Raw genomic sequence first — 25,264 nt, 5'->3', positions numbered from 1 at the left:
GGGTCGGATTGTAGGTGGTGAAAGTGGCAGGGAATGATACGTTTAATGCAGAAGTTAATGGGGTAGTATGTGAGGACCAGGCGGATTTTGTCTTTATTTTTGTTGCGGGAGCAGATTTGAGGGTAGATGTGCAGGGAATGCAAGAGATGCATTTGAGGGCATGTTTGATCACCAGAGAGGGGAAGTTGCAGTTCATCCATGAAATACTAAGATATCTGGGGTGTCATGGAGTGGAATGCCCCATCTTGGGATCAGATGTGGTGGAGGCGGAGGAATTGGGAGTACACAATCGCATTCTTGCAGGAGAGTGGGTGAGAGGAGGTGCAGTCCAGGTAGCTGTGGGAGTCGGCGGGCTTGAAATAGAGTCAGAGATAATGGGAACTGCAGATGCTGGAGATTCCAAGATAATAAAATGTGAGGCTGGATGAACACAGCAGGCCAAGCAGCATCTCAGGAGCACAAAAGCTGACGTTTCGGGCCTAGACCCTTCATCAGAGAGGGGGATGGGGGGAGGGAACTGGAATAAATATGGAGAGAGGGGGAGGCGGACCGAAGATGGAGAGTAAAGAAGATAGGTGGAGAGGGTGTAGGTGGGGAGGTAGGGAGGGGATAGGTCAGTCCAGGGAAGACGGACAGGTCAAGGAGGTGGGATGAGGTTAGTAGGTAGCTGGGGGTGCGGCTTGGGGTGGGAGGAAGGGATGGGTGAGAGGAAGAACCGGTTAGGGAGGCAGAGACAGGTTGGACTGGTTTTGGGATGCAGTGGGTAGAGGGGAAGAGCTGGGCTGGTTGTGTGGTGCAGTGGGGGGAGGGGATGAACTGGGCTGGTTGAGGGATGCAGTGGGGGAAGGGGAGATTTTGAAACTGGTGAAGTCCACATTGATACCATATGGCTGCAGGGTTCCCAGGCGGAATATGAGTTGCTGTTCCTGCAACCTTCGGGTGGCATCATTGTGGCAGTGCAGGAGGCCCATGATGGACATGTCATCAAGAGAATGGGAGGGGGAGTGGAAATGGTTTGCGACTGGGAGGTGCAGTTGTTTGTTGCGAACTGAGCGGAGGTGTTCTGCAAAGCGGTCCCCAAGCCTCCGCTTGGTTTCCCCAATGTAGAGAAAGCCGCACCGGGTACAGTGGATGCAGTATACCACATTGGCAGATGTGCAGGTGAACCTCTGCTTAATGTGGAATGTCATCTTGGGGCCTGGGATGGGGGTGAGGGAGGAGGTGTGGGGACAAGTGTAGCATTTCCTGCGGTTGCAGGGGAAGGTGCCGGGTGTGGTGGGGTTGGAGGGCAGTGTGGAGCGAACAAGGGAGTCACGGAGAGAGTGGTCTCTCCGGAAAGCAGACAGGGGTGGGGATGGAAAAATGTCTTGGGTGGTGGGGTCGGATTGTAAATGGCGGAAGTGTCGGAGGATAATGCGTTGTATCCGGAGGTTGGTAGGGTGGTGTGTGAGAACGAGGGGGATCCTCTTGGGGCGGTTGTGGCGGGGGCGGGGTGTGAGGGATGTGTCGCGGGAAATGCGGGAGACACGGTCAAGGGCGTTCTCAATCACCGTGGGGGGGAAGTTGCGGTCCTTAAAGAACTTGGACATCTGGGATGTGCGGGAGTGGAATGTCTTATCGTGGGAGCAGATGCGGCGGAGGCGGAGGAATTGGGAATAGGGGATGGAATTTTTGCAGGAGGGTGGGTGGGAGGAGGTGTATTCTAGGTAGCTGTGGGAGTCGGTGGGCTTGTAATGGACATCAGTTACAAGCTGATTGCCTGAGATGGAGACTGAGAGGTCCAGGAAGGTGAGGGATGTGCTGGAGATGGCCCAGGTGAACTGAAGGTTGGGGTGGAAGGTGTTGGTGAAGTGGATGAACTGTTCGAGCTCCTCTGGGGAGCAAGAGGCGGCGCCGATACAGTCATCAATGTACCGGAGGAAGAGGTGGGGTTTGGGGCCTGTGTAGGTGCGGAAGATGGACTGTTCCACGTAACCTACAAAGAGGCAGGCATAGCTGGGGCCCATGCGGCCCATGGCCCCAGCTATGCCTGCCTCTTTGTAGGTTACGTGGAACAGTCCATCTTCCGCACCTACACAGGCCCCAAACCCCACCTCTTCCTCCGGTACATTGATGACTGTATCGGCGCCGCCTCTTGCTCCCCAGAGGAGCTCGAACAGTTCATCCACTTCACCAACACCTTCCACCCCAACCTTCAGTTCACCTGGGCCATCTCCAGCACATCCCTCACCTTCCTGGACCTCTCAGTCTCCATCTCAGGCAATCAGCTTGTAACTGATGTCCATTACAAGCCCACCGACTCCCACAGCTACCTAGAATACACCTCCTCCCACCCACCCTCCTGCAAAAATTCCATCCCCTATTCCCAATTCCTCCGCCTCCGCCGCATCTGCTCCCACGATAAGACATTCCACTCCCGCACATCCCAGATGTCCAAGTTCTTTAAGGACCGCAACTTCCCCCCCACGGTGATTGAGAACGCCCTTGACCGTGTCTCCCGCATTTCCCGCGACACATCCCTCACACCCCGCCCCCGCCACAACCGCCCCAAGAGGATCCCCCTCGTTCTCACACACCACCCTACCAACCTCCGGATACAACGCATTATCCTCCGACACTTCCGCCATTTACAATCCGACCCCACCACCCAAGACATTTTTCCATCCCCACCCCTGTCTGCTTTCCGGAGAGACCACTCTCTCCGTGACTCCCTTGTTCGCTCCACACTGCCCTCCAACCCCACCACACCCGGCACCTTCCCCTGCAACCGCAGGAAATGCTACACTTGTCCCCACACCTCCTCCCTCACCCCCATCCCAGGCCCCAAGATGACATTCCACATTAAGCAGAGGTTCACCTGCACATCTGCCAATGTGGTATACTGCATCCACTGTACCCGGTGCGGCTTTCTCTACATTGGGGAAACCAAGCGGAGGCTTGGGGACCGCTTTGCAGAACACCTCCGCTCAGTTCGCAACAAACAACTGCACCTCCCAGTCGCAAACCATTTCCACTCCCCCTCCCATTCTCTTGATGACATGTCCATCATGGGCCTCCTGCACTGCCACAATGATGCCACCCGAAGGTTGCAGGAACAGCAACTCATATTCCGCCTGGGAACCCTGCAGCCATATGGTATCAATGTGGACTTCACCAGTTTCAAAATCTCCCCTTCCCCCACTGCATCCCTCAACCAGCCCAGTTCATCCCCTCCCCCCACTGCACCACACAACCAGCCCAGCTCTTCCCCTCTACCCACTGCATCCCAAAACCAGTCCAACCTGTCTCTGCCTCCCTAACCGGTTCTTCCTCTCACCCATCCCTTCCTCCCACCCCAAGCCGCACCCCCAGCTACCTACTAACCTCATCCCACCTCCTTGACCTGTCCGTCTTCCCTGGACTGACCTATCCCCTCCCTACCTCCCCACCTACACCCTCTCCACCTATCTTCTTTACTCTCCATCTTCGGTCCGCCTCCCCCTCTCTCCATATTTATTCCAGTTCCCTCCCCCCATCCCCCTCTCTGATGAAGGGTCTAGGCCCGAAACGTCAGCTTTTGTGCTCCTGAGATGCTGCTTGGCCTGCTGTGTTCATCCAGCCTCACATTTTATTATTATGGGCTTGAAATAGATGTTGGTGCTGAGACAGTTACCAGAGATGGAGACAGAGAGGTCCAGGAAGTGGAGGGAGGTGTCGGAGATGGTCCAGGTAAATTTGAGGTTGGGGTGAAAGGTCTTGGTAAAGTTGATGAACTGTTCAAGTTCCTCATGGGAGCACGAGGCAGCACTGATACAGTCATTGATGTTGCAGATGAAGAGGTGAAGAATGTGCCAGTGTAACAGTGGAAGAGGGACTGTTCCACATATCCTACAAAGAGTCAGGCATAGCTTGGACCCGCCAGCTGCCCATAGCCACCCCTTTAGTTTGTAGAAAGTTGGAGGAAAAGTTGTTCAGAGTAAGGACAAGTTTCATTAGGCAGATGAGGGTGTCAGTGGAGGGGGCCTGGATGGGCCTGTGGGAGAGAAAGCAGTGGAGGGCTTTTAGGCCATCTGCGTGGAGGATACAAGTGTACAGGAACTGGATGTCCATGGTAAAGATGAGGTGTTGGAGGTCAGGGAATTGGAAGTCTTGGAGGTGGTGGGTGGTGTCTGAACACGGGGAGTTCCTGGACCCAGGGGGAAAAGACTGAGTCAAGGTAAGCAGAGATAACTTCGGTGGGGCAGGAGCAGGCAGAGACAGCGGGTCGACTGGGGCAGTCAGGTTTGTAGATTTTGGGAAAGAGATAGAAACAGGTGGTGCTGGTTTGAGGAATGATGAGGTTGGAGGTTGTGGATGGAAGATCTCCTGAGGTGATGAGGTTGTGAATGGTCTGAGAGATGACAGTTTGGTAGTCAGGGGTGGGGTCATAATTGAGGGGATAGTAGGAGGAAGTGTCAGAGAGTTGGCGTCTGGCCTCAGCAATGTAAAAGTCAGTGCACCAGACCACTGCCATGCCCAGCCCCCTTATCTGTGGGTTTGTTGGTGAGGTTTGGGTTGGAGCGGAGGGCTGCATGTTCTGGGGAGGAGAGGTTAGAGTGAGTGAGAAGGGTGGAGAGGTTGAAGTGATCGATGTCACGACGGCAGTTGGAGTTGAAGAGGTTGAGGGAGGGTAGGAGGCCATGGAGTGGTGTCCAGGAGGATGGGTTGTGTTGGAGGTGGGAGAAGGGGTTGGTAGAGGGTGGATTAGACGTTCTATCAAAGAAATAGACATGGAGATAGAGGCAGCAGAAAAAGCATTCAACATCCAGATGTGTATGGAATTCGTTGATGTGTGGGCACAGAGGAATGAAGGGGAGTCCTTTGCTTAGCACTAATCATTTGTCCTCAGTGAGGGGGTGGTCTGTGGTGATGGTAGGACCTGGGGTTGGGTTAGAGCTGGAGCTGGGAGTGGGGGTGGAGACTGTCTTGGCTGCAAGCGTGAGTGTGGAGATAGTAACATGGGGAAGGCGGAAGTGTCATTGTCAATGTTGGTGGCGAAAGTGGTGTTGGCGTCGGCAGTGGCATAGTCGGCAGCATCTGCCCGAACCACTGAGGTGACCACATGGTTAATGGTGCCAGGCAAATTAAGAATGAGGTCCTGGATTAGGGCCTAGTTTGGTGGAGGAGGTCTGTGTTTGGAGGTCAGACTGAGCAAGTTTGGTGTACTGATATATTTTTGGTCCCACAGTCTTTTCCTGAAGTAACGTCAAAATGAGTAACTTCCTGTCCATGAGATATCTGATTTGAATGCCAGGATCAGCATCATGGTGAGCCTGCTGGAGAAAACTATATTGGAGAGGATTAGAATGAGCACAGAGTCCTATTTAATTCCATATGTGACTGGAAATGGGTCAGAACACTCTCAAAAAATAATGTTATAAAGGACACAAGCAAATATACCTAATGAACGCTGAAACCATTGTCTTGGATTTCTCACAGCAGCCAAATTAGCCCTGGATAGGTCAATTAATGCATTATAGAGGGCCCAAATTCTGCTCTTGGCACCTCTCCTGAAACTAGCTATAACCATCATATTAGTGGGTCCCTGACATTTTCTGAAGCCACACCGATTCTTTGGCAGCAGATCCTAGTCAAGGTATGTACTAAGGATTCTGATGAAGATTTTGCCAGTGATGAAGAAGAGTCAAATTCCTCAATAATAGTTGCAAGATAGTACAGATGGTCCCTTGCATTCTGACTGGGTGGTTCCTCACTTGCACATATATGAATAAGGTTTGGCATACTTCCTAACAACTGATCTCCAAGTCTTCAACTGATTGTCCAGTTGGAGAGACACCAGGACACAATGGACATGGCAACATGGGGACTGTGAGAGGCGATTAGGGTCTCCATATCATCTGGAAGCTCAGGACTGCAGTCATACTGGGAAAAGACCATCCACCTGTTTGGTTTGTGGGAAAGGATTTGTGTGGTTTATTGTACATTAAGACACACCCACTTGTTCATTCCGCTAACAACTAGCAGCAACTGGAACTTTGCTGATAGTTGGGAGTTTGCTTGTATTTGTCATTTCAAACAGCCTGTGAGGATCTTTGAGAGAAGTTTTGATTGATCCAGTGACATCCTTGTCGGACACATCTTCATTAAGGAACGAAGAATTGACTGAGTGCTCTGCCGCGCTTTCTGGAATTTGTGGTTTTCCTGTGAGCTGGGTTTACCCTCCCACACTAAGGATCGGTGATAAACCAGTAGACTGAGACCAGTTGACAGATTTCAAAACACCATTGAATCTCTTCCAAGTCTTTGGGCTCCACAGATGACTGAACCCCAATTTATTTTCAGTTTCAGCCAAGAATCTTGTATCTCTCGAAGCTTGCTCCACACGGTCATTTGGAGGTTTCGATAGTTTATGTATGGCACAGTAATGAAAATAATGACTTGTTACTGAGTCTCTGCAGTGGACCTCACGAGCATGAAGTTTGGACTCAGAGGCACCATTCATTCAATGGGTAAACACATCTGAGCAGAAGCAAAAGATTTGCAGATGCTAGGAAACTAAAATCGTAAATATAATAAAAACAGAACTAACAAACCGTGGAAACACAGAAAAACAAGGCAAGACAAAGAACTGTGGAAGTTGGAGATCTGAAATGAAGAAAAGTGCTGGAGAAACTCAACAAGTCTGGTTGTATCTGCCAGCCTTGGGCTGTGTGGAATTTGTACGTTCTCCCTGTGTCTATGTGGGTTTCCTCTGGGTGCTCCGCTTTGCCCCCACAGTCTGGAGGTGTGCAGGTTAGGTGGACTGGCCGCGGGAAATAGCCCATAATGTCCAGGGATGAGCAGGCTATGCGCAGACCCGATGGACTGAATGGCCTCTATCTACACTGTAGGGATTCTGTGATTACATTTAGAGAAACAGAGTTAATTTTGGGTCACTGGACTTCATACATAGAACATAGAAAAATACAGCACAGTACAGGCAACTTCAGCCCACGATGTTGTGCCGTGGAATAATCCGAATCCAAAAATAAAATAACCTAACCTACATTCCCCTCAATTCACTGCTGTCCATGTGCATGTCCAGCAGTCGCTTAAATGCCACTAATGGTTCTGCTTCCACGACTACCACTGGTAAACTATTCCATGCGCTCACAACTCTCTGGGTGAAGAATCTCCCTCTGACATCTCCTCTATACCTTCCTCCTAACACCTTAGAACTATGACCCCTCGTGGCAGTCAATCCTGCCCTGGGGAAAAGTCTCTGGCTATCGACTCTATCCATGCCTCTCATTATCTTGTACACCTCGATCAGGTCACCTCTCTTCCTCCTTCTCTCCAGAGAGAAAAGTCCGAGCTCAGTCAACCTCTCCTTGTAAGACAAGCCCTCCAGTCCAGGCAGCATCCTGGTAAACCTCCTTTGCACCCTCTCCAAAGCCTCTACATCTTTCCTATAATAGGGCGACCAGAACTGGACACAATATTCCAAGTGTGGTCTCACCAGGGTTTTGTAGAGCTGCAGCAAAACTTCGCGGCTCTTAAACTCGATCCCCCTGTTAATGAAAGCCAAAACACCATAAGCTTTCTTAACAACCTTATTCACCTGGGTGGCAACTTTGAGGGAGCTAACTCTGTTTTTTTCTCCACAGAGAAACAAGAATTAAGATATCAGAAACAAAAACTGGAATTGTTAGAGAAACCCAGTCGGTCAGGCAGCATCGGTCGAGAGAAAGTAGATTTAATGTTTCTGAGATAACAAAGTGTGGAGCTGGATGAACACAGCAGGCCAAGCAGCATCTTAGGAGTACAAAAGCTGACGTTTCGGGCCTAGACCCTTCATCAGGGTTAATGCTTCTGGTTCAATGACCTTTCTTCTGAAACCAGTTAAAGGTTTCAGCTTGGTAAGCTTTCACATTGCAAAAATTGTGTTCCTCCTCTTCAGTGGCCAAGAGATATTTACCCTTTCCCATTTCACCCAACCCCCACAATCTCTCAAAAAAAACAGAGGGTAGACACAATGTGGAGGTGCCAATGTTGGTCTGGGGTGGACAAGGTCAGAAATCACATGACATCAGGTTATAATCCAACAGGTTTATTTGAAAACACAAGCTTTCGGAGTCTTATTGCTGCAGGTGTTAGAGAGGTAGCATCAGACACAGAATTTATAAAGGGTCACACAGCTGATGAAGATGTATTAAACAAACCGAAAATGCTGTTAAATCTTTCATCAGTTAGAAGGTTTTAATTGACTAATATGTATATGTAAATCCCCGAATTCCTTTCAAGTCACTGTCCTGAGAGACCTAAAGGTTTTATTAGTGTTAACAGTGTCGGAGTAAGCCATCTGCAGACTCAGGACACTAATAGCTCTGTTCCAGATTATCCACTAGGGGACTGACCTTCACTTTGTACAACTTCAACAAACTTTTCCCGTTCAGCTGCTCGTCACATCCGTTTTTAAAGTGAAGTTTGGGCAAGTCTATTCTGGGATGGTGTATGAGTGGCGCTCTTAAACGTTTCATCCCGGCGGGTGTGCGATTTACTTTTCGTTAGCTTGTGGTTCGAGAAGAAAAGAAATCCGAATTGGGTGCAAGTTCTTTTAAAAGAGACCTGAAGTGTCCAAACAAACTCTAAAACCGCGATGACTCAATTTCAACAACCTGAGAAGTCAGGATGAAATAGACAAACTACATGAGGAGGGGGTTTTTGTGCTGGTCAAGTGAAAGAGACTGTAAATTTACTTTTGGTTTTGTGTTTGGAGGGAGGGGAGCAGGCAAGCGAAATGGAGTTACTTGTAACTTTCCTGCTACTGTCTGCATTAGGGTTGTGCCAAAGCGAAAACCTTTTGTTGCCTCTGAAGATTTCCACTTACAACGGCTCAGGAGAGGTGCTCATAGACAAACGGAGTTCACTGCTGGGCGGTATCTCGTTCGCCTCTCAGTCTGCGGGGGCTGTGAGCTTCTTCAATATGCTCAACAATCTGAAAGGAGATGTAGGCAGAGGCTACTATCTGGAAGTGTTGATCGGGACGCCTGTACAAAAGGTGAGAAATGCTCATTTAAAAAAAAACTAAAATGACGGAGAAAAGTTGACTTGAAGATATGGTTTTTTTAATAAAGGGATATTTTGCTCTGTAAGGAACCGTTTACGATATAAAGTGGCCTTAAGTTTTGACATGTTCTTAATTCCTCTGCAACTCTTATTAATTGGGTGGTGTCCAATTTATGGCCCTCTCTCTTAGCCGTCCACTCCCCAGCTATGTCCACTTATTGGACCCAGATGCTGTGTTGTAACAACTGAGTTTGACGGAATTAATGACACGCAATGCGTTCTTGCTCTAAGCGCTGTCTAAGAATGTTTGTTAGCCGCTCAGTGGTACGGGACAGCCGCTTGTCAGTTGTTGCGAATTGCTGGCAGTTTAGCACTAATTCGATATATCCCCTTTGACCTTCACGCCAGCTCTCTTCCCCATCCCCCATCCCTTCATTTCTATGGATTGCCTGAGGCTTGTTGTGTCGCCCCTTTAAACTCACCGCAGAAAGTTATGGGCCATTAATAGCTGTGTTTTTAAAAATTTGATTACAGGGTTGCACTAACTGTCAGTCGATAATTAGTCCAGCAGTTAAACACATTGAATGTGTTAAGATGCTGAATTATTTCAGGAGATGTCGAAAAAAAATGACAGTACTAAGTGGCATCCTTATGTGCTCACCTCAATTCAAACTTTCTTTCCTTCTCTTTCATTTCTGTTTCCTGTGTGATTTCGCAGAGAACAGCAGACACTGTTGTAATTTGCCTCCTTTCCAGTTCTCCATCTGCTTACAAAGATGTGAGAAATAATCATGTTGGTTATGGAAGAGTGAGGCACTTTTTAGCCCTCTGACCATTCTCCCAGGTGATGTTAAGCAATCGGACTTCCAGCAATGTTTTGAGGTTAAAACAGACTTGGAAAACAGATCTGCATTTTCTTAAAATAAAAGCCTGCTCTTCACTTTTCAAACTGTGGTCAAATATTTTTCCTTTTGTTTCTTGGTTAATTCTACTTTTGGATTAGTGTGGCGCTGAGAGGTTGGAAAGTTTTATTTTGAGGATGTTCACCTCAATGATGCATGAACTTGAAGCTTAAGAAATGCAAGATCAGTTTGCTATGGATCGATCGTTGAGAGCTTTGATTTAGATCTAAAGTGTGGGTCTGGAGACTCAATTAATCAGTGTAGCCATCAATGAAGACTTGGACACTCTCTTGCATATGAAATTCTGCTGTCCCATTCCCTTGAAACACTCTCAAACACCTTGATTTACTTGCCCTGCTGTATTAACTTGGGAGTGGAGGTAGAGGCAATAGAGTTGTAGAAGCAGTCCAACTCATCCATGCCCACCAGATATTCTGCATTGATCTAGTCCCATTTGGCCCATATCCCTCTTAAACCCTTCTTGTTCATTTACCCATCCAGATGCCTTTTACGTGTTGTAATTGTACTAGCCTCCACCACTTCCTCTGGCAGGCCATTCCATTCACGCACGACACACTGTGGAAAAAGTTGCTCCTTAGGTCCCTTTTTTATATCTTTCCAATCTCACCTTAAACCTCTGCCCTCTAGTTTTGGACTCTTGTACCCTGAGGAAAAGACCTTACCTATTCACCCTATCCATGCTTGCATGATTTCAAGCTTCTATTAGGTCACCCCTTAGCCTCTGACGTTCCAGGGAAAGTAGCTCCAGTCTATTTAACCTCTGCCTACAGCTCAAACCTGCCAACTCTGGCAATATGCTTGTAAATCTTTTCTGACCCCTTTCAAATTTAGCAACCATCTTTCCTGCAATAGGGAAAGCAGAATTGAATGCAACATTCCAAAATTGGGCTCATCAATTTCCTATACAGCCACAACATGTCAAACCTAGGCCAATGTTCATAGAATCCCTACAGTGTGGAAACAGGCCCTATGGCCAAGCAAGTCCACACTGGCCCTCTGAACAACAACACACCCAGATCCTTTCCCTGTAATCCTGCATTTCCCATGGCTAACACACCTAATCTACAGGTCCCTGAACACTATGGGCAATTTAGCCTGGCCAATCCATGTAGCCTGCACATCTTTGTTCTGTGGGAGGAAACTGGAGCACCTGGAGAAAACCCACGCAGACATGGGAATAATATGCAAACTCCGCACAGACAGTTGCCTGAGGGTGGAATTGAACTGGGTCCCTTGCGCTGTGAGGCAGCAGTACTAACCACTGGGCCACCATGCTACCTGTTCTGGATACATGCTTCAAATCCTACCATGGAATGAAGTTAAGAAAAAAATTTTGGAATAAAAAACTAGTCTAATGACAAACACATCAATTTACATGTAAAAACCCACCTGATTCACTACTTTTGTTTTAGGAAAGGAAATCTGCCATTCTGACCTGGTGTGGCCTACATGTGGCTCCACACCCACAGCAATGTGTGGTTGACTCTTAATTGCCCGGTTAGTGATGGGCAATAATAATGCCCACATTCCATCCATGAATTTTTAAAAAAAATCTCCTCTGTTCTTTGTGTATCACTGAGACAATAGTTAGTGATGCCAAATGTGAATGATTCTTCTTATGGAGAAAAACAGACTCAAAATCCTTCCATTTAAGATCAGCAACATCTTAATGAATTGGAGCCGACATTCTAACCTCCAGGCAGCTGTTTGTTGTAGTAACAAATGAACAGCATGTTTTTTTTTAATAATATTTGTTGCCAGTTTGACAAATTCAACATACATTCAGTTAATATTGGTAACATTCTTCTCTTGTGAGCAACGTTACAGCAATCACATTTTCTGGCTATGTTGTACATTATTTCAATGCATGGAGAGATGAGAAAGGAAAAGTTCTTGTGTTCTTGCTCTCCAAAAATAGACTGTTGCTAAAACATAAACCACATTTTGTGTTTTGACAGTAGTGTGAAAAAGATTGGCAAATATAGCTCTCTTGAAAAATCCTCCTTTCTAACATTTGGTGGCTCATGCCAAAATTGGCAGACGAGTCTGAGACCAGTCAGGCAACAACTATGACATTATCTATAAGATATGATTCTGTGAGTATTACTGTCTCCATCACCACCATCAACATCCTTGGGTATAACCTTTCGCATTGGCATAACAGAGCCAGCAGAGGTAGAGGTGCAGTAGTATACAGTTGGGAGGGAGTTCCCCTGGGATCCTCGACATTAACTCTGGAATTGATGTAGTCTCATGGCATCAAGAAAACATAGCCAAAGAAATTTCCTGCTGATTAGTATATACTGTCCTCCGTCTTGATGAATAAGTGCTCCTCCATGTTTAGCCACGTTTTGGAGGAAGCGCTGTTGGCAGCAAGGGTATAGAATGTACTCTGGGTGAGCAATGTCAATATCCTCCAGTGCGGGGTAGCTGGTAGATCGAGCTGGTGGGGTCCTGTAGGACACTGCTGCTAGACTGGGTCTGTGGCAAGTGGTGAGGGAAAAGCATAATTCACCCCATCTTTACCAATCTGCCTGTTGCACATACATCTGTCCATAACAGAAATAGTAACCATAATGACCATTGTACAGTCCTTGTGGAGACAAAATCCTACCTTTACAGTGATAATACCACACAATATGATATGGGTATGATCACTATGGTATATGGGACAAAGTTTGAACAGATTTAACAACCCAGTGGCCATCCACAAGATGCTGTGGGCCATTAGCAGCAGCAGAATTATACTCTGACACAATCTGCAATCTCATTGCCCAGATATCCCCCACCCTACCATTTCCGTCAATCCTGGTTCAATGGAGAATTCAGAAGAGCATGCCAGGGTAACACCAGGTATACCTAAAAATGAGGTGTCAGTATGATGAGGCTACGAAACAGGACTACTTGCATGCCAAACAGCATAAACAGCAAGTTATAGAGCTCAGCGATCCTCCAACCAATGGATCAGGACTAATCACTTTGGTCGTGCCACATTCAGTTGTAATCAGTGATGGACAATTAAACAACTCACTTGAGCTGACTAGCTGAATTCTATAGGTGAGGTGGGTATCATAATCCTTGAAATCATTTGACAGTGTTGCATGAAGGAGCCCTTGCAAAACTGGAATCAATGGGAATCCAGGGTAAAACCCTTCATTTGCTGACGTCACACCTCCCACAAAAGATGAGTGGTTGTTGGAGGTCAGTGATCTCAGCTCCTGGACATTCCTACAGGAGTTTGCCTAGTTAATGTCCTAGGCTCAACCATCTTCAATGACCTTACTCCATCATAAGGTCGGAAGTGGACATTGCGCAGTCATCAGCAAACATGTTCAGTGCCATTTACAATGACTCCGATACAAAAGCTGTCTATGTTCAAATCAATATCTAGCCTTGGCCTGAAAATTGGCAAGTAACAATCACGACAAAAATGCTAGACAATAACCACATTCCCCTGACTTTCAATGTTGATACCAATAATGAATTCCTCACAATCAACCTCCAATAACCTTACCCCTAACCATTGACTGGAAACTGAACTGGACTTGCATATGTGAATACAGTGGCTACAAGAGCTGGTCAGAGGCTAGGAATGCTGCAGTGAGTAACTCAGTTCCTAACTCCCCAAAGCTTGTCCCTGGTGTACAAGGCACAGGAGTGTATTGGAGTACTCTGCTCTTGCCCGGATGAGTGCAGCTCCAACACTTTCAATACCGGCCAGGACAAAGCAGCCAAGTTGATTGTGGTGCCATTCAGTCCCCTCCACTGATGCTCAGTAGCAGCAATATGTACTGTCCGTAAGGTACACTGCAGAAATTCACTGAGGCTCCTTTCAAACAGCACCTTCCAAACCCATGACCACTACTATCTCAGAGAGCAACGACAGCAGATCCATGGGAGCATCATCAACTGCAAGCTCCCCTCCAAGACAGTCACCACCCTGGCTTGGAAATATGTCATTATTCTTTCACTATTACTGTGTCAGAATCTTGGAATTTCTTCCCAAATGTCACTGTGGGTCTCCCTATAGCACGTGGACTACAGTTCAAAAAGACAGCTCACCACCAACTTGTCAAGGGCAAGTAGGAATGGACAGTAAATGCTGGCTGAGCCATTAATACCCATATCCCATAAGACATTTTAAAAAAAAGTTTAGCACACTTAGTCAAATTTCACTTTAATTTTTCAGTTATTCAGATTGAGCTGCTGTAGATTTTAACCAACGTGCTAAACTAAAAGTAGTAAAAATTAAATTGGACTTTTCCTCCTCTGGTTTATGAAATGACCATTTTGTAACTTTTTGTTTGCTCTGGTGTGGGTCATTAATGGTTAATAACATGATACCAGAAATTTGAGACAGTGAATTATGAATTTAAGCAGATATTTTTAAAATGACAAACCTGAGAAGTTTGTGGAATTGCTCAACAGATCAGTATAGAGGGTTAGTGGGAAACTGTTTTCAACATAGTGTTCACCCTGCAAAATGACTAAGAACCAATGAACTGAAACTGAGCAGACATGATCCAAAAATAATGAACACACTTTTACACTGGCATAAAAAAACTTCCTAAACCTAGCAGAAAGGATTCTCTGAGAAATATAAATAAATGCTGACATGATTAAGAAAACCATATATTTGTTGTTCTGAATGACTTTCTTTTTTTTTCCCTTGTGAGCATTTGAAGTAATTATACCAGCATCATGCTGTTGTCAGAGATGACCAAAGTAAAATTGAAGGCTTTAATTATAAACCAGACAGACGAATACTGCAGCTTCCATTTTGCAGCAAGTTTCATGTTGAAAATACTTCCCGCTGCACTTCACAGAATTGCAGTGAGGCAAGAAAATGTTCAAAGATACTGGGTATTGATGATGTTTATAGTGAAAGAACGACAAAATTGTTATGGCGCCAAAAGAGGCCATTGGCCCATCATGCCTTCACTGGCTCTTCAAGCAAGAGGAGACTGGGATAAAGATTTGTAACGCAATGATGACCTTTGAGAGTGTTTAATTGCTTGAGATGTACCAGGAGGTGGGCAGCCGGTTAATCCCTATATTCAAACAAAAGAGAGACAGCAAATATAGATCTTCTCTCTATTTTGATCTTGCTCTTTATCTGAGCTTGAAGATGCTGATTTAAATCCACCTTTTCCACTTCTAATGAAGCCTTATGAGTGACTTTGTTTAAACCTCCTCAACGTTTTTGCTGCATTAAAAGCAAAATTTAAATATAAGTTCAAATTGCTGTTAAATTATATAAGCTTTACAGCTGAATTATTCCTTTGCCCAATTGTAGGTTCAATGATTATGAGAGACCAACCATTAACAGCATAATCTCTGATTCACTGTGAGCAATGAGGCAGGAACTCTGTTACAATGCAGTAATATGATCTGCATTTTTAAGTCATCTGAATCCCTTGATGCATGCCTGAATTACTTCTTAAAATTTCCAGCCTGCAACTTTGTCTTTGAAATCTAGACTTTAGGGCTCGTTATCTGCTAAATAAAGACAGTTTCATTAATCGTATGTCACATGGCTCCGTGTGACCATGGTGTTGGCTGTGGGTGTTTTCTCCCATGTGACTGGGATTTTAACAATGTGTTTCACAGACCCATCTCTTGTTTTGCCTCCTACTGACGGAATTATTTTCTGTGTGGTGTTGTGCTGAAGCTGCTGGTAAAGTAATTCCAGAATTCAATATAATGAAATGTGAGGCTGGATGAACACAGCAGGCCAAGCAGCATCTCAGGAGCACAAAAGCTGACGTTTCGGGCCTAGACCCTTCATCAGAGAGGGGGATGGGTTGAGGGTTCTGGAATAAATAGAGAGAGAGGGGGAGGCGGACCGAAGATGGAGAGAAAAGAAGATAGGTAGGGAGGGGATAGGTCAGTCCAGGGAAGATGGACAGGTCATGGAGTTGGGATGAGGTCGGTAGGTAGGAGATGGAGGTGCGGCTTGGGGTGGGAGGAAGGGATGGGTGAGAGGAAGAACAGGTTAGGGAGGCAGAGACAGGTTGGACTGGTTTTGGGATGCAGTGGTTGGAGGGAAAGAGCTGGGCTGGTTGTGTGGTGCAGTGGGTGGAGGGGACGAACTGGGCTGGTTTTGAGATGCGGTGGGGGAAGGGGAGACTTTGAAGCTGGTGAAGTCCACATTGATACCATTATCAATGTGGACTTCACCAGCTTCAAAATCTCCCCTTCCCCCACCGCATCCCAAAACCAGCCCAGTTCGTCCCCTCCACCCACTGCATCCTAAAACCAGCCCAGTTCGTCCCCTCCACCCACTGCATCCCAAAACCAGCCCAGCCTGTCTCTGCCTCCCTAACCTGTTCTTCCTCTCACCCATCCCTTCCTCCCACCCCAAGCCACACCTCCATTTCCTACCTACTAACCCCATTCCACCTCCTTGACCTGTCCGTCTTCCCTGGACTGACCTATCCCCTCCCTACCTCCCCACCTATACTCTCCTCTCCATCTATCTTTTCTCTCCATCTTCGGTCCACCTCCCCCTCTCTCCCTATTTATTCCGGAACCCTCACCCCATCCCCCTCTCTGATGAAGGGTCTAGGCCCAAAACGTCAGCTTTTGTGCTCCTGAGATGCTGCTTGGCCTGCTGTGTTCATCCAGCCTCACATTTCATTATCTTGGATTCTCTAGCATCTGCAGTTCCCATTATCACTCACACTCCAGAATTCAATAGCAGTGTTTTGCCAAAAAAGAAGTTGAGATAGTATGGAGGAGTTGAAGACCTATGTTTAATAGACAGGCTATGTGTCCTATGTTGTGATTTTTCAGAACTAATTGACCAACTATTATGGTTCTGAAGGCCAGCTGATGGGACTGTAATTTGTGTCCATTGGCACAGAACCTAATGGTACACAATATCCTTTTTTAAAAAAAAATACATTCCTCCACACTTTGCCAAAAGTCCCATTTTTCTGCCTCCTTTTGAAAAGACAACATCTAATTTGGGCCTTTTGTAACCTCAGGATATCTCTGCTTCACAGTGGGTGATATATTTTGAAAGTGCAATCACTGTTTTAGTGTAGAAAATACAGCATTAATTCATGCTCAGCAAGTTTCCACAAAGAGCACTGTTATGATAGCCAAAAAACATTGGTTGTAGTATTATTGATATCTATTCATAGAATCCCTACAGTGTGGAAACAGGCCCTTTGGCCCAACAAATCCACACCGTCTCACAGAGCACCCCCCTCCTCCATAAACCCACCTTATCTATACATCCCTCAACACTATGAGCAATTTAGCATGGCCAATTTACCAAGCCTGCACATTTTGGACTGTGGGAGGAAACCCACACAGACAGTTGCCTGAAGGGGTAGATTCAAACTCTGGTTCCTGGAGATGTGAGGCAGCCATGCTAACCACTAAACCACTGTCCCACCTAATATTGTCTAGAACATCCTGGAGAACTCCCTGACTGTACTTTGAATTGTGCCTTGGGCTCACTCACTGGCCATCTGATAGTGGCAGTGGTTTAATGTTTATCTGAAACATAGTACTTGATAGTACAGTATTCCTTTCAGGAATGTCAGTAGATACTGTGCTCAGGACTTTGGAACAGGTTTTAAACATGCAAATCTAACTCCAAAATGAGAATGCAGCTAACTGAGCCTTGTCTGGAAAATGCAGAACTTGATTAGGTAAGCAGACAAAAGAGACAAACAGCGTAGGCTATTCAGCCCATCGAGTGCTCTGCCTCTCAATGCGATCATGGCTGATGTGGTAATCCTCAACTCCACTTTCTTGCATTTTCCAATACCTCTTCATTCTCTTAGTAATTAAAAATCTGTCTATCTCAGCTTTGAATATACTTAACGATCAGCCTTGACAGCCCTCTGTGGTAAAAGAATTCCACAGAATTTACTACTGTCTCAGAAGAAACTCCTCCTCCTCGTTATCTCTTAAATGTGCGACCCCCCCCCTCTTGTAAGATTATGCCCTAGACTCACTCACATGGGGAAACAACCTTTCCACATTTACCATGTCAAGGCCTATGATTCTTGTACAGTTCAATAACCCCTCATTCTTCTAAATTCCAACAAGTACAGACCTAACCTACTCAACCTCTAATGATAAGATACTCCTTCCATGCCTAGTATTACATAGTGAACCTTCACCGGATTGGGTCCAATGCAAGCGTATCTTTCCTTATGTAAGGGGCCCAAAACTGTCCCCAATATTTGAGTTAATAGTGCCTTTTACAGTTTTGGCAAAGTCCTTCCCATTTGTATACTCTGTTCCCTTTGAAATAAAGGCCAACACTCCATTTGTTTTTCCTATTACCTGCTGAACTTGGCTGCTAGTTAATTTTTATTCCCAAGTCCTTCTGTTAGAATCTTACATCATATTGTACAGAAGCGGTCCTTCGACGTATTGTGTGTGCCCCACTAAAAAGTATGCGACTACCTGTCCTCGGCCCATAGCCTTTAATGTTACGACACCTCAGTCATTCATCCGAGTACGTTTTCTTTTAAAGGTTGAGGTTTCCCACCTTGTCTACGCTCCCAGCAAATGCATTCCAGATTCCCATCACTCTGTGTGGATGAAAAAGGGTTTACCTCTGATCCCCTCTAAACCTCCTGCCTTTCACTTTAAAATTATGCCCCCTTGTTATTGACCTTTCAAATAGAGGCACCAGCTGTTTTCTATCCAGCTATCCACGCTCCACATAATCTTATAGGCCTCTGTCAGTCTCCCCGCCGGCCTTCTCTGTTCCAAAGAAAGCAGCCCATCAGCACTGAACTGCTCCATCCCTAGCAGCATCCTGGGGAATGTCCTTTGCACACCCCCCAGTACAACCACATCCTTTCTATGGTATGGTGCCTAGAACTGCACGTAGTACTCCAGCAGTGCCCTCAACAAATTTCTGTACAGTTCCAATATTATCTCCCTGCTCTTTATAATCTATGCCATGACTGATAAAGGCAAGTCTCCTGTATACCCTCTTAACTAACCTGTCCTGCCACCAGGGGTCTGTGGACAAGCACCCCAAAAATCCCTCTGTTTCTCTCAGCTCCCTTGTGTCTTGTTCTTTGGTCTCCTGCAGTCTTTCTCCACTTGAATAAAATTCAGCTCCTCTATTCTTCCCACCAAAGTATATAACATTATATTTACCCACATTATGTTCCATCTGCCAAGAAAATTGAAGATTAAAGAAAACACAATTTTTTTCCAATTCCATTTAATTCAATACAGCAAAGAAACAGGCCCTTTGGCCAAATTCCTAATCCTTATTTAGGCCCTGATAACATTCTGGAAATAGCACTGAACTTCCCGCTCCCCTAGCCAAGCTGTTCCAGTGTACCTACAACACTGGTACCTGTCCGACAATATGCAAAATTGCCCAATTGTGTCATGTACACAAAAAGCAGAACAGATCCAAACAGGCCAATTACTGCCCCGTCAGTCTACCCTGAGTCAACAGTAAAGTGATGGAAGGTGTCATCAACAATGTTATCGAGCAACACCTGCTCAGTGAGGCCCAGTTTGGGTTCTGCCGAGGCTGCTCAGCTCCTGACTGCAATGCAGCCTTGGTTCAAACATGGGGAAAAAAGAGCTGAATCCCAGAGGTGAGGTGAGTGTGACAGCCCTTGACATCAAGGCTGCATTCGACCAAGTGTGGCTTCGACGAGCCCTGGCAAAACTGGAATCAATGGGTATCGAGGGCAAACTCTCTTGTTGGAGTCATACCTAACACATAGGAAGATGACCATGGATGTTAAAGGTCAAACATCTCAGCTCTAGAAGATCTCTGCAGGAGTACCGCAGGGTAATATCCTCTGCCCATTCTTCAGCTGCTTTATCAATGACCTTCCCTCCATTGTAAGGTCAGAAGTAGGAATGTTCGCCAATGATTGCACAGTGTTCAGCACCATTCATGACTCCTCAGATACTGAAGCAGTCCATGTACAAATGCAGCAAGGCCTGGACAATATCCAGGCTTGGGCTGACAAGTGACATTCGTGCCACACAAATGCCAGGCTAGGACCATCACCAATAAGAGGCAATCTAATCACCACCCCTTGACATTCAATGGTGTTACCATCACTGAAGCCTCCACTATCAACATTCTGGGTGTTATCATTGATCAGAAACTCAAGTGGACTCTCCACATAAACGCAGTGGTGATAAGAGCAGGCCAGAAGCTGGGAATACTACGGCGAGTAACTCACCTCCTTACTCCTCAAAGCCTGTCCACCATTGACAAGGCACAGGTCAGGAGTGTGATGGGATACTTCCCATTTGCCTGGATGGGTGCAGCCCCAACAACCTGCAAGAAGGTTGTCACCATCCAGGACAAAGCAGCCCACTTGATTAGCAATACTTCCACAAACCAATGATGCCCAGTAGCAGCAGTGTGCACTATCTACAAGATGTACTGCAGAAATTCACCAAAGATCCACAGACAGCACCTTTCAAACCCGTGACCATTTCCATCTAGAAGGACAAGGACATCAGCCATATGAGAATACCACCACCTCCAAATTTCCGTCTAAGCCTCTCACCAGCCTGACTTGGAAATATATCACCATTCCATCATTGCGCTGGAACAAAATCCTGGAATTTCCTGTTGAATGACATCCATGGGTCAACCCACAGCAGGAGGTTCAAAAAGACAGCTCACCACCACCTTCTCAAGGGCAGTTAGGGATGGGCAAGAAATGCTGGACAGCCAGTAATGCCCACATCCCACAAACGAATAGGAAAAATCCCTATTGGTGATGTGCTCTGTGGAGAGAAACTTCCCCTGTCCTTCTCGCCAAAACTTTTCCCCCACTCTTACCTTGAACCTGTGCCATCTTGTAGTTGATTTTTCCACCTTGGTGGGGCGGGGGGCGCGGGAGCGGGAAGTCTCTGACTATCCACCCTTTCTATTGCCTCTCATAGTTTTATAGACTTCTGTCAGGGCACCCTGCAGCCTTCACTTTTCACTGAAAACAATCCATGTTTATCTGCCCCTGCTCATTCTGAAAATCCTCCAGACCAGGCAATATTTTGGTAAATCTTCTCTGCACCCTCTCCAAAGCATGCACATCTTTCTGGGAGTGTGATAATGAGAACTGCACACAAAATTCCAAATGTGGCCAAACTAAAGTTTGTTATTGCAGTATGATAACTCTCCAACTTTTGTATTTGATGCCCCAGACAATAAAGACAAGTGGGCTGTGGGTCTCCTTGACCACCTTAGCTGCCTGTATTGCTACTTTTGGGGACCTGTGGACCTATATGCCCAGATCCCTCTACATGTCAATGCTCCTAAGGGTTCTGTCATTTATTATACAATTTGCATGCGAATTTGATCTTACAAACTGCATCACCTCACATTTGTCCTGATTAAACTCTGTCTGCCATTGCTCTGCCCAAATCTGCAATCAGTGTGGAGTTGAATGGCATTTTGGGCTGTATCACTATGAATACTAACATGGATATGATGAAGTGAACTTTGAACAGATATTTTAACAATTACTGAAAGCAAATAAAGGAGTGGAGGAAATGAGAATTTGAAAGAACTTTTTGAGTTGTAGTAGAATAAATTTTCCTTGTGATTTGTGCTTCAAATATAGTGTCCAAACCCCATGACATCTCATTTCAGCTCCTCTCCTTCCTCTAATGGGCACATAACAGCTTTCTGTCTCTTTCTTTAATGCTCACCTTGCCAACTTTTTTTTTTGATGATGAAGAAATGAGGTCTGGTCATAGGGATCGGAAAGGCTGGAGCAGGGATCTCTGTTGAGGATTTAGGAGGCATGAGATGATTGATGGCCGGGAAGTGGTGTGAGGTGAAAGCAAGGTCATCTTGCTATCCTCAGATAGCCGTATCTGGTAGTTCTTGCCTCCCTCCTGTTACTGAGTCTCCCAAACAATGGGAAATCCTGTCTGTTGCAATTTAACTGCATAATAGTTAAAACTTGAGGGGTGTAGATTACTTTTGAATATTATAACTACTGTCAAGATTGAGTTAGTTGCTGGCCCTCCCTGTCATCATGGTGTTGGACAGAATGCTTTCAGTTCATGGGTAAGGCAATCTCTTTTTGTCTGAAATTAGTTTTGTTCGTAGGTTTCAATTAAATGTCAACTACAGTTTTAAATTCTGCAGTTTTCAGCCTTGAGCAAGGACTTTAACAAGGCTTTAAATGGTAGAGCAGTTTAACTTTATTAGGAAAGCAGTTGGAAGGGCCCTATTGTCATACAATACCAGTGCCCCTACCCCTGGACCAGAAGGCCTGTGTTCAAGTCCCACTTACTCCAGAGATGTGTAATAACATCTCTGAATAAGTTGATTGGAAAAATTGGTTAAATTCTAGAAAGCAGTTAGAACTGGTTATTCACTGAGTGGATCAGATAGGTCATTTGTGTTAGAGTATATAAAAGTAGCCAAGTTTGTGACTTAGCAGTTGCGTACAACTAAAAATAGAGTTAAATTACAAAGGGAGTTAGGAGAAGACAGGAAAGAGATACTCCGATGCTTTTCCTGAACATTTTAAGCCTCCAAGAAATTGGTTCTTACTCTGTTACAGGAGAAGAAGCTTGTCATTTGGTGAATATCTCTTCCATCTCAGTTTTGTTCTGTACGTAAGGTTCAACATTATATAGCAACTGGTGTAAGTTTAATAAATACATCAATGCGTGAATCAATACATAATTGAATAAAACAATTAAATGGCCCATTGGAGCCCATTATGGATAATAGAACGGATGATGTATCATATGCTTCAGCGTCTGAGAGCTCCTTGATGCTAGTTTGGTACAAAGCGAATACATCTGCAGCAAATATTCAATGTTTGAGCAGCTTTGGCTCAGAGTTTTGAGTTAGAAGCCTAACTACGGACACTGCAACTCATCAGTAAGGGAGATGGTTATTTAGTCTTTTTGTAACAGTTGCACCTCAGTAACATATGGTCATCCAATTTGGTCAGCGTGTAGGAATAGTAGAGTGTGACTGCAAGTGAGGCAGGTAAAGTGACCCAGTCAACAGGTTTCGTAGCCTCTGCAACTGTTCAAAACGTTTGAGATTTTTTCTGCTTATTTGGATGAACGAATTGACAATGGCATTTTTGTACAGGAAGCAATTTAGTGAGTGGAGCAAAAGGGCATTTTTGAATGTAGGTGGACTAGTAATCTGGAAACCCAGGCTAATATTCTGATGCCATCAGTTCAAGTCCCACCATGGCATGTCATGAAATACGAATACAATAAAAATCTGAAATTGAAATAACCAAACCGTGACTATGTAACCATGGTCTTTTTTAAAATATAAAAACAAGATATCTGGTTCACTAATCTCCTTTCGAGGGAAGGGATTCTGCCGTCCTCGTCCAGTCCGGTCTACATATGACTCCGGATTCGTAGCAATGTTGTTCGGTCCTAGTCCCGCTCTCAATTGCCCCTAGATGCTGCGCAGATCAAGGGAATTAGAGATGGGCAATAAACACTTAACCAGCCAGTAACATCCACATCACAGCAATGAATAAACAAAAAGAATAATAGAAAAGGATAACCTTATTTCCAGAAACTAGGAAATAAAAGTAGTTTGCAGAGGCGAGAAATAATAAAAGCAAGAAGTGTTTGTACAAGTGGTGCACGGGCCTCTAACTAATCAATTGGGAGGTGGAATATTAAATAGTGATGGCTTGTTTGAAAGACACTGCAATATTAATGGGAGATTTTACATAACATATAGACAGAGGCAAAATCAGATGAGCAAAAGTAGCCTAGATAAGGACTTCACAGAATATTTTTGGGATAGTTTCTTTACATCGACACGTTCAGAAGCTGACTAGAGAGGAGGTTATACTGGACCAAATATTGTACAATGCAATAGGATTAATTAATGATCTTGCAGTGAAGATCAAGATGGTGGCAGACCAGGATGCTACAACTGGAGCTTCTCCACTCCTTCTGTTCCTTCCCCTTCTTCTCCCACTTTGGTCCGGACCTGGTCTCCCGGTGGTTTGTGGCGACATTCAGCCTGGTCTCTCGGTGGGTCTCGGCTTCGTGTCTCAGTGGCTGATGATGGGTCCTGATCCTGGCCATGGCCCTGGCCTCTTGGCTTATGATGGCTCTTGTTCTGGTCACTTGGCGGCTCACAGGCCTGGTATCTTGGCAGCTCGCAATGTGGTCTCTGTGGTATGTTAGTCAGTCTCTTGGTGACTGGCGATATCTCAACATGCCTGGGCACGTTCCTGACACTGCAGGGGAGATTGGCAGGCATTAGTTTCTGCAGCAGCTGCTTTGGGGATAAACAGCTGAGGTCTTCTGGCGAGCGAGATAGGCAGAGAACTCATCAATGACTATTGAACTTCTATTTTCTTGGTTTAAACTATAAAAGACTTCAATGTAAACCATAACCTATCTCTTTATTTCCAACTATTCTATGACATAGTGCTTAACATTATCTCTGGAGCATCAGAGGCTAAGGGGTGTCCTTACAGAAGTTTATAAAATCATGAGTGGCATGGGTAATGTGAATAGACGAGGCCTTTCCCCCAGGGTGTTGGAGTCCAAAACTAGAGGGCATATGTTTAAGGTGAGAGGGGAAAGATTTAAAAGGGACCTAAAGGACAACTTTTTCATGCAGAGGGTGGTGCATGTATGGAATGAGCTGCCAGAGGAAGTGCTGGAGGCTGGTACAGATACAACATTTAAAAGGCATCTGGCTGGATATAAGAATAAGAAGGGTTTAGAGGGATATGGGCCAAATGCTGGTGAATGGAACTAGATTAATTTAGGATATGTAGTCACGGCATGGACGAGTCGGACTGAAGGGCCTATTTCCATTTTGCACATCTCTATGACTATAACTCTCGTTTCTCTTGTTGCTTTGTGCCAAAAGCTGTCTCTTAGTACCTCAGCACTTTGGTACTTAAGATGGCGTCACGTGTGGCAAAATTATACACTTTTCAATGTACTGCTGTACTACTGTACTTGAGTACACTTGACAATAAAATCTAAAATCTTAGAGTGATTTAGTAGCAGTTTGATTCTAAATATTTGAAACGTGGATATTGTCCTTTTGTTTTGTAGAAATGTCGAGACAGAGTTGATAAAGTAAACAGCTTGTGACGCCTAGGGGATTTTTTAAAGTTGGAATTGATTGAGTCGAGCTTTCATGGATTGAGTCAAGCTTTCACAGAACCAGGATTTTTAGTTTTAGCTTTCTGCAGTTGCTGGGGTCCGCTGGATAGATATGGATTTTTTTGTTCTTCTGTCTGTTACAGCTAAAAGCTGGTGTTCTCTTCCTGCTGCTGGAATTGTATGTGAGACAATCTATTTTACTGAATCTGCCTTTG

General features: G+C 45.4%; 1 protein-coding gene across 1 annotated transcript in view; it reads left to right on the top strand.

The window, feature by feature from the left end:
* The first annotated feature begins 8,410 nt into the window (after window positions 1-8,410).
* The window catches only part of bace2 (beta-secretase 2), an 84,443-nt gene continuing 67,589 nt past the window's right edge, over window positions 8,411-25,264 (top strand). Inside the window, exon 1 of the mRNA XM_048541051.2 lies at window positions 8,411-9,019. Coding sequence (XP_048397008.1) covers window positions 8,759-9,019 — 261 coding nt within the window. The 5' untranslated portion in view covers window positions 8,411-8,758. The remainder of the gene's footprint in view (window positions 9,020-25,264) is intronic.

This window comes from Stegostoma tigrinum, chromosome 12, assembly GCF_030684315.1.
Source record: "Stegostoma tigrinum isolate sSteTig4 chromosome 12, sSteTig4.hap1, whole genome shotgun sequence".
Classification (NCBI taxonomy): Eukaryota; Metazoa; Chordata; class Chondrichthyes; order Orectolobiformes; family Stegostomatidae; genus Stegostoma; species Stegostoma tigrinum.
The sequence above is the reverse complement of the archived record's forward strand: the minus strand, read 5'-3'. Positions and strand labels throughout refer to the sequence as shown.